The sequence below is a fragment of the Pseudonaja textilis genome, chromosome 7 (genome assembly GCF_049901715.1).
Source record: "Pseudonaja textilis isolate UNSWEBS1 chromosome 7, rPseTex1.2, whole genome shotgun sequence".
NCBI classification, from domain to species: domain Eukaryota; kingdom Metazoa; phylum Chordata; class Lepidosauria; order Squamata; family Elapidae; genus Pseudonaja; species Pseudonaja textilis.
Genome location: NC_141996.1, coordinates 54,312,826 through 54,321,675, shown reverse-complemented (window position 1 = coordinate 54,321,675; position 8,850 = coordinate 54,312,826). Strand labels below are relative to the sequence as shown.

At 37.3% G+C, this 8,850-nt stretch overlaps 1 protein-coding gene across 4 annotated transcripts in view; it reads left to right on the top strand.

Moving 5' to 3' along the window:
• Positions 1-2,677: 2,677 nt before the first annotated feature.
• Positions 2,678-8,850, top strand: part of LOC113444718 (cystathionine beta-synthase-like protein) — a 40,198-nt gene continuing 34,025 nt past the window's right edge. For 2 of the 4 annotated variants that reach the window (XM_026713577.2, XM_087937673.1), the window contains exons 1-2: positions 2,780-2,822; positions 4,191-4,261. In XM_026713577.2, coding sequence (XP_026569362.1) covers positions 4,249-4,261 — 13 coding nt within the window. In that variant the 5' untranslated portion in view covers positions 2,780-2,822; positions 4,191-4,248. Of the gene's footprint in view, positions 2,823-4,190; positions 4,262-8,850 lie in introns of all 4 variants that reach the window. The other 2 variants (XM_087937675.1, XM_026713576.2) reach the window with 1 other exon arrangement.

The window sequence follows — 8,850 nt, the reverse complement described above, 5'->3', positions numbered from 1 at the left end:
TTCTTTGTGTAACTGATTTCTTATAGAAAAACTCTTATCAGTTTTGACCCTGATGAATGATTTGGGTAATTGCAATGTACTGCAGATACCTGATTTTTACATTTAGATATGGATGAAACTATTAATGTGTATAATAAAGTATTATATACATTAAAATACAGTTAAGGCGTTTAATTTGTTCCTCTTCTGTTTCTGCTTATTTAGGTTAGCCTAGGCACATTAAACTAAAGCTGTGCAAGGAGCATTTCTTTACTCCGTCAAATGCTTAGTTACATTAATCTGTATGTTTCTTTGTTACTAAGAAAATTGTGCTCTGTGGATGTGGCATTTACAATAAATCCAATTTTTGACTTAAAAATTTAAAGCCTATTCTCTAAGCATTCCTGAGTAGTTGCAACTCCCAAGTATGCCTCCCCAGACAATCCAATAAAATCATTTTTAGTTATCATACTCTGTTTTATCATAAGTGCCGTAGTAAAGCTAAACTTGTTGGGGTAGGGTTATCTCATAAAAGGATAGCAAGAAGTTCTGTGTTGCAGTTTGGTTGTAGGAAAACTGATGGGCAAAAGTGATTTGCATTAGATTCATAATTCAGATTTTTACGAACTCCATAATCAGAGTTACTAGTTCACCCACAATTGATAATCATATTTGTATGCTTTCACTTAGTAATTTATACAGTATACCTTCCTACAATTGATTCCAAAAACAGTTAACATGATGAATAAATTATACAGAACAGTAGCAACATAAATATTGACAATTCCTGGCCATCATTAAAAACAATTTTGAAAATGTAACATTTAATGGCAGAAAATTTATCTTCATCATTAGAAACTTAATATCAGTGAGACACCAAATCTTGAATGCTGTTTTTGGCAACTATCTCATTTTAGCTAGTTCTGGAACGAATGGAACAAAATAATCCTTCCAAATTATCAGTTTGCCTAAACTTTGTTAGTTGCTGATGAAAGAAGCTGCCAAGGAGGCAGATTCCTACAGAAAGAAATATACAGTTGATTGCTTCCAGTTCAGAGTCTTGCTTTTCATTTGTTACGTTTATATATTTCCTATAGGACTCCTAAGGCAGCATACTAAAAACCTTGTTTTCCTGTATCTCACAAACACCTTTGGGAGATAGATTGGATTGAAACAAAAGAACGTCTTTCCTAGATTTTAGAGAATTTTCTAAAAATAAGACTAAGACACTTAATAAACCTGGGCTACTTTATTGGGAGTGCAAAAATCTGAGATAAGACTGCTGCAGCAATGAGAAGTCTGTTTTTCTTCGTTGCCATCTGGTGGTAATTCACAAACCGTGGAAATTTTCAGCAGATTGCCTATTCCATCGTTTGTAAAATGGAGCACTGCGGAAGGTGGGAACAGTACAGTGTTACCGACGTACGTTTGAAGAAACGGTTGCTTGAACTACGGCCGAGGATGAATCAGCAAAGGAAGAAACAGGTCAGGCGTTCGTGTAGAAATTAAAGAACCTGTCATGAGTCAGCAGACTAGCGAATCGCCGGACGGGAAGGGTGATCCCGTGTGTAGACGTAACTAGACGGATGTCACACTTCGCTCTTGCGCAAAAGCTCCGGCTTCCTTCTTCGAAAAACGAGCCGGAGGCGTAGCCAGCCTGACGCCTTAAAATAAATCCTATGGGGCGTCTTCCGATTGGAAGACGACAACCAAAAACTACAACCTGCGTTCCTCGCTGCTGTTGGGAGATTTTTTTTAAAAAAAAAGTATAGCGGAACAGGTTGAAAATGCTAACAAGCAAGCTTGACGCTCTGATGTTTAAGAAACAAACCTCTTTCGCTAAGCCGACCTCTGAGGCTACTTCACTGGAGACTTAATAAAATATACTAAAATTGCTATATCTGCAAAAAAATGGCAAATAGGTGGAACATGGTAAATGATGGAATTTTCTACCTCAAGATGAGGTAAAGATTGTCAGCTTGGATAACTTTAAAAGGAGAATTAGATCAATTTCTTAAATCAATGGCTACTAATCATAATAGGTTCATATTAGGTACATAAGATCTTGAATATTAGTTGCTTTAACATCCAAACTGGAGGGTGCCAAAGCATTTGATTTGATGGGTTCTTTGACCCAGCAGAGGTGAGCTCTCCTAATATTTTTATGCTTGTATATAGCATTTAACCGAATATTTAACGAAGCGTTTAAAATGCCTTCCAAATATTTCTCCAATTTTTTTAAAATATTATTTAAATTTTTATCTTGTCTCTCAAGGTTCTCAAAATGCCCAGCAATAGTACACAGAAATAATTAAACAGGTAAAGGAGCGCATCAACCATAAGTCAAATATCAGATGGTGCTGTAGCTGTCTCCTAAGCCCCTGCGTTAATAAAGGACAAAATGTATAGATGAGGCAAGACATTGTGAATTCCAACATTCAAGTTCAATCGGGAACTTCTGAGCAGGGCACCGGAGAAAAATCTCCCCATTAGTTTGCCTGTTGCTTGGCTTGGAGAAGGCGTGGAAATATGGCGTAAACCCAGAGTAACCACAAAATTCTGAGCTCCATCCTAACTCAACGTTGTCTCATTTTAACGCCCTGACGAGAAAGCTATATAATCCCACCCACCCCCAACAGAAAATCCAATCGTCGTCAATCGCTGTGCAAGACGAACAAGCAATGCGCGAACATTGCTGCACTGAGGCAGTACCTTCTCATTGGTTATTCTCATTGGCTATTGCCCCTCACGCCCTCCTTCCAGCCAATCACGGCTTACTCTTTCCCTAAAAGATAAGGTGGGTTGGGAAAGAGCTTCGCACATGCTTCGCTCCGGGTTGGCCGGTGAGTATCTTCTGCGGAGAGCGGTTTCCATCTACCCGCGTGAAATTTGTTGCCCCTTTTCTCATTTTAATAAAGCATGTAAGAATTAGTGGTGCAGTAGTAATAGAAGGAAACACACTTATTTCTGTAATAATGGTGTTTATGATACGGTTCCTGTGTTTATCAGGGCACTAATAAAGTGCAGTCCCTATCCCGAGTTCGGTTGCTATTTCCTATTTTTGCCGGTGCCGCCTAAGCCTGGTAGAAATGGGGAGTACATTAGCAGCTGGAAGGCCAGTTTCCCTACCTCGTAGTAAAGTTCCAGCTCAGGAGCTTATTTCATCTAATAAGGGGAGGGAGGAGACAAATAGTGAGATGTGGCAACTGCAGCTCTAAATTTACAGAGCTGGTGAGGAGGGTTCTTTGTTCATGAAATGCTTGGCGAGAGACCTCTATTTCTTCTCCCCCACTTTGTGGTTGCATCATCCTGTAGTAGGACAGATGAGGTGGAGGCAGAATCTTGAGGAAAACGTAGTGGCATTCAATAATTGTTTTAATTCTCCTTTTTAATATGTTCCCCAAACATTCTTAATGAGTAGTGAAGAATAGCATATTGGAAGATAAAGTTCTACTTTTCTTGACGGCTCCTATACTTCTGCTTCTTCTTTTAACATAAAATAGACATGTAAATTGAGAGCTAGAGCTGTGTAATGATATGTAACTCAAATGTCCTATTTGCATTTCCCAGGTGTGTTTGAGGGACCCCTAGCTGTGAAAGAGTTTTCTTAGGTTGATACAACATGGTTATGTTTACTCAGCACTAAGTTCTGAGTTTATTGAGTTAATTCTTAATTAGCTGTATGTAACTTGGGGTAGTTTAACAATTGATGAGACTTTAGTTCAGATTTAAAATATGTGAGATTAAGTTATAGTCACTTGTCTCTATTGTCTTAGCTCACCCTACTCAAACCAACAATGTTAGTGCACTCCGGGTGCCCTTTATTAGGCAGGATCATCTTGTGGGACCTAAGAATCATGCCTTTGTCATAGGATCCTCTTATGGAACAGGCTTTTGAGCATTATCTTGTTTTTCCCCATATATTTATAAAGAAAATGAGATCTGCCTTTTTTAATAATATGAATGTTTAAGCAGATGCAGAATTTAATGGTGGTATTGAGTTATATCAACCTAATATTAATTTGGATATATAGTACTTGTAAAGTTGGGGGCATATACTGGGATTCTTAATCTACAAACAATACCAAAACACAATAGGATGGAATTTTTTGTCAAGTGGAGCCAGAGCATATATGTATAAAACAATATGACTTACCTATACTTGACATGTGCTGAGTACATTTCTTTTTCTTTTTTTAATTCCTGTGAAGCAAAATAAAAACAGATCCGTCCTTGGATTCCTTTTGAACCAAAAAAGCAAATCCCAACATGAGTGGAACTGGTAATAGAGATGTTGCATGGAATTGCAGGGACATGTTTTAAAATGATTAAGATGATTTTGGAATGTAATTTACAAAATGTTTAATATGAAGGGATTTAATAGCCCAATTTAAAAGTATCTACCAATTTGGTGTTGCAAGGGGTTGCATGCCATACCCACCCTTCAGGCTAAATGTCAGTCTTTCTCAGTTAATATGCCAATGGTGGTGTTCTGGTTTTGTTCTCTGCAAACTACTTTCTGCCAAGAATTTAACTGCTGTCCCTCTGCCAAGGAATAATAAAGTGTAGAAGCTAGTATAATACAATTCTTTCAAGTTATAAAGATAACATAGTTATGCATAGTCCATCTATTTGTATATAAAATGTCATAAAGATGTTGTACATAATTGGTTTCTTTTCAGTAATTGGGAATCTTGACTAAGCATAGTATTATCCATAGTATTCTTTACAGCTTATTTATTTTTATTAGTTGGATAAAATGATACAGATCAATGAAATCCATTTTCTGCTCTTTGATAAAAAGTAACATGATGCTGTTGCATGATCTCTTCATATTAAATTTATGAACCTGTTACATGTATTTGTTTGTTTTATCCTGCCTTGTTATTAACTTATGGAAGTGTGCATGCCAAATACTTCTGTCTTCTATTTTTCCCACAACAATAAACCAGTAAGGTGAATTGGGCTGAGGAAAACTGAGAATAGGTCCAAAGTCTCCCTGTTGGCTTTCATATCTAAGGGAAGACTAACAGAGCTTCTAGTTTCTAGCCCAACAGCTTAACCATCGCACCCAACTGACTATCTCTTTTAAACCTTTTTACAGTTAAAGCAACTTTGGGTTGAATTATAGTAGTTTTAATTTTAGGATGAATGAAAGTATATCATAGATACCAGAATTCTTTTTTACTCCAATCTCTCTATTTAAAAGCAGATAACAGCAAATACTGTTTCAGTTTCCAAACAGCCCTCAAATCTGTCACTGACAGGACGCTAGCCAGATTAATAACATCAAGTACAGTGTTTTTCAAAAGTAGCAACTTTAAATTGCATGGGCTTCCCATATATTGACATGCTGATTGGAAAATTTTGGAAGTCCCCACATCTTAATGTTGTCAAGTTTGATAAGCACTGATTTAGTGGTTTTCCTGGTTTAATAATAATTTCTATGGTTTTAATCTTTTTTTGTTTTAGTGTATTTGAATGGTTTAAAATTCTGTATAAAACTGCCTGATAGGTTTAGAAAGAGTGATATGAAATGAAAAAAATACAATATTACAGTAATATAATAATTATGGAATTTATCACAATAATGTAATAGAACAGAGTTTTCCAACCTTGGCAGCTTTAAGACTTGCGGACTTCAACTCCCAGAGTTCCTTAGCCAGCTTAAAGTTGCCAAGGTTTGAGATCCCTGTAGTAGAATATGGAAAGATAACAGTATGTCTTATCTTCTGATAGGGCATCAGATAATTGAGGCCTCCACCTCAAAACCTTTTTGGCACTTGACTTCAGTTTCTCTTTTCATCTCCAGAGCTCACTAGTTCAGACCTCTTTTGCCCTCTAGACAAATCAGTCCCATCTTCTACCAGATAATAATTTCTCCTTGCACACAAGTAAGCTGTTTTACCCACTGAGTTCCTTAAGCTTTTTTGGGGTGTGTGTGTGTGGGGGGGTGTTGATGTGTTATTTATAATTGGAAATTAGACACTGAATTAGAAAAATGTAAAAAAGAACCATGAAGTATCATTTACACTATATACACTGACCAATGATTTCTGGTTATTTACAAAATTGAATAATTGTGGTGTTCATATGTCTGCTTTTGCCCCCATCTGCCTATGGATGACTGTATCTACCATAATCCTGTTCTTGAAGCTATGCTACTTTTTTCTAATTACCAATATGCTTGTAGTTAACTGTTTATCCCATAGATCCATCACTTCATCATAAAAATGTTACATTACTTGGGGCGGGGAGAGGAGGGAGAAGATACTCTAGATATAGGCTTTTGATTTTCTATAACTTAAAAAACGTAAAATTACTGAACTGGTAGTAATGCCAGTTGAATCCCACCCCTGCCTACTACCACCTCCCATCCTATATCATAAGCCAACAGCCCATTATAGTTAACTTATTCAGAAACTATAACTACAGAAAAATATGTAGACCCATGATCTGGTAACACTATTCAAATTGAGACTCCATGTAGTTTACTACCGCTATGCAACCAATATCCTGAAAGCCTTTGGGCAGCCTCTTTATCTCAGATTGGGAGAGTCTGTTCTTCATACTCCATATGGCTATCTATTAGCTCAACACCACACATCCGTCTGATCTTGATAATAGGAAAAACTTTCCATTAGGAAGAGTATGGCTAATAATCCATGTCAGCCCCACTAGACAGTGCAAATCAGAAAATCAATTCCACTGGAATACTAGAACTATGCTTTATTAACATAGGCTACATAACAATCTTCTAAGTCTAATTAAATCATTTATCTCCCCTCAGTGAATCAGAGAGATGTATGCCTGAGCTGCTCTGAATGTCATTTTACTTTTCTGGTCTTAAGAGAGTTTCAATCCTCTTTGCCTAAGTAACAGTTCTTAAATACTTCTGAGAATATCATCTTCCTTAGTTTGTAGAATGGGGATAGCCATAAGAGCCATAATCTGAACTGGTTATTTGTAGCGCTTCAAATATATAGACTCCCATGTAACCTGAGTGGAAAGAAATATAAGCCACCCTAATTTTTGAACCATCTTCCCTCTGTTTGGTGCAAGCATGTGGTATAGTGCCACATAGTCCCTAGCTTTGCCTTCCTTGTTTTGAATCTTCTGGAAAGAAGAAATAATTTTTAAAATCCCCACAGATTCAACCAATTTAAATGTCTACTATCACCACTTCTGATCACCGAGTCAGCAAAATCAGTTCTGTTGGTGATGGGTCTTCTAGTTGGTAGATCAGTACTCAGAATTCACTGTCCATGTTGTAGTGGATCCCTCCATGTTAATCACTTCATAAGAATTTTGAGGTCTTTGTAGTAATAAATTATTTAAACTTGCTTCCAATCATAAATTTGCAGCCTCATTTGGTCCATAACCTGCCCAAAAACTTTGTACATGTCCTAATCTTACAACTAAATATCTTTCTTAATAACAACAGATAAGCTTATTCTGATTATACCTCCGCCAAAACCTTACATCCTTAACTAAACTGACCAGTCACCAAACAATATGGGAAAACATTGTACATAACATTTGATGACCTAAATGTCCCATTCCAATTTTATGATTGTTACATAGGCTTTGAACATAGCACTCTCAATTGTACGCTGAACTAAAATCAGAATTTCTGGTACATTTATTAATCTGCAATAGAAAGGCAATTCATCTAAATAATTAACTGGACTCAAGTAGTCAGTTTTACGGTTAATATGTGAAAGGTACAAATAATTTCAAACTTCCGGCCATGAGAAAAGTCTGACTGTGGATATTCACCCACTTTGTAATAGAAAAGCAGAACTTTTTAAACTTCCCTGTGTAGCCTTCTTGCATCATTCATGTCCATCCTGTTTATTTTTCAAAATTTCTTTTCTTCCTTGCCTACACCTCTTTTCCCCCTTATTCCTATGGTGGGATTCAGATTTTTTTACTACCAGTTCTGTGGACGTGGCAGGGGAAGGATATTGTAAAATCTCCAGTCTGAAGTGGTATTTGCCGGTTCTCAGAACTACTCAAAATTTCCGCTACAGGTTTTCCAAAACTAGTCAGAACCTGCTGAATACCACCTCTGCTTTATTCCCCTTATCCTAACAGACAGGAAGCAGCAGGTAAATCTAAGCAAAATCACATTTGATACCTGTACAATTAGCACAGCCCCCCGCCCCCAAAGGCTGTGTGCTCTTTCCACTTCTCCCTATATACCAATGACTGCATCTCAAACGATCCATCTGTTAAACTACTGAAGTTTGCAGATGATACAACAGTGATTGGTTTCATAAGAGACAATGATGAATCCGCATACAGACAGAAGGTTGAACAACTTGCCTTGTGGTGCGACCGGAACAATATGGAAGTGAACACACTCAAAACTGTAGAAATGGTGGTAGACTTTAGGAGAAACCCTCCCATACTACCACCTCTTACAATACTAGACAACACAGTATCAACAGTAGAGACCTTCGAATTTCGAGGTTCTATCATAGCTCAAGACCTAAAATGGAAACCTAACATCAAAAATGTAATCAAAAAAGCACAACAAAGAATGTTCTTTCTGTGCCAACTCAGAAAGCTCAAACTGCCCAAGGAGCTGTTGAGACAGTTCTACAACGAATGATTGAGTCTGTCATTTGCACCTCTATAACTGTCTGGTTTGGCTCTGCAACCCAACAGGACAGACAGAGACCTCAGGATAATTAGGGCTGCAGAAAAAACAATTACTACCAACCTGCCTTCAGTCGAGGACCTGTATACTGCATGAGTCAAAGAGAGGGTTGCAAAAATATTTACAGACCCTTCACATCCTGGACACAAACTGTTTCAACTCTTTTGGCATGTGGCTTCTGATATATGTGTATTTGTGCATTATAC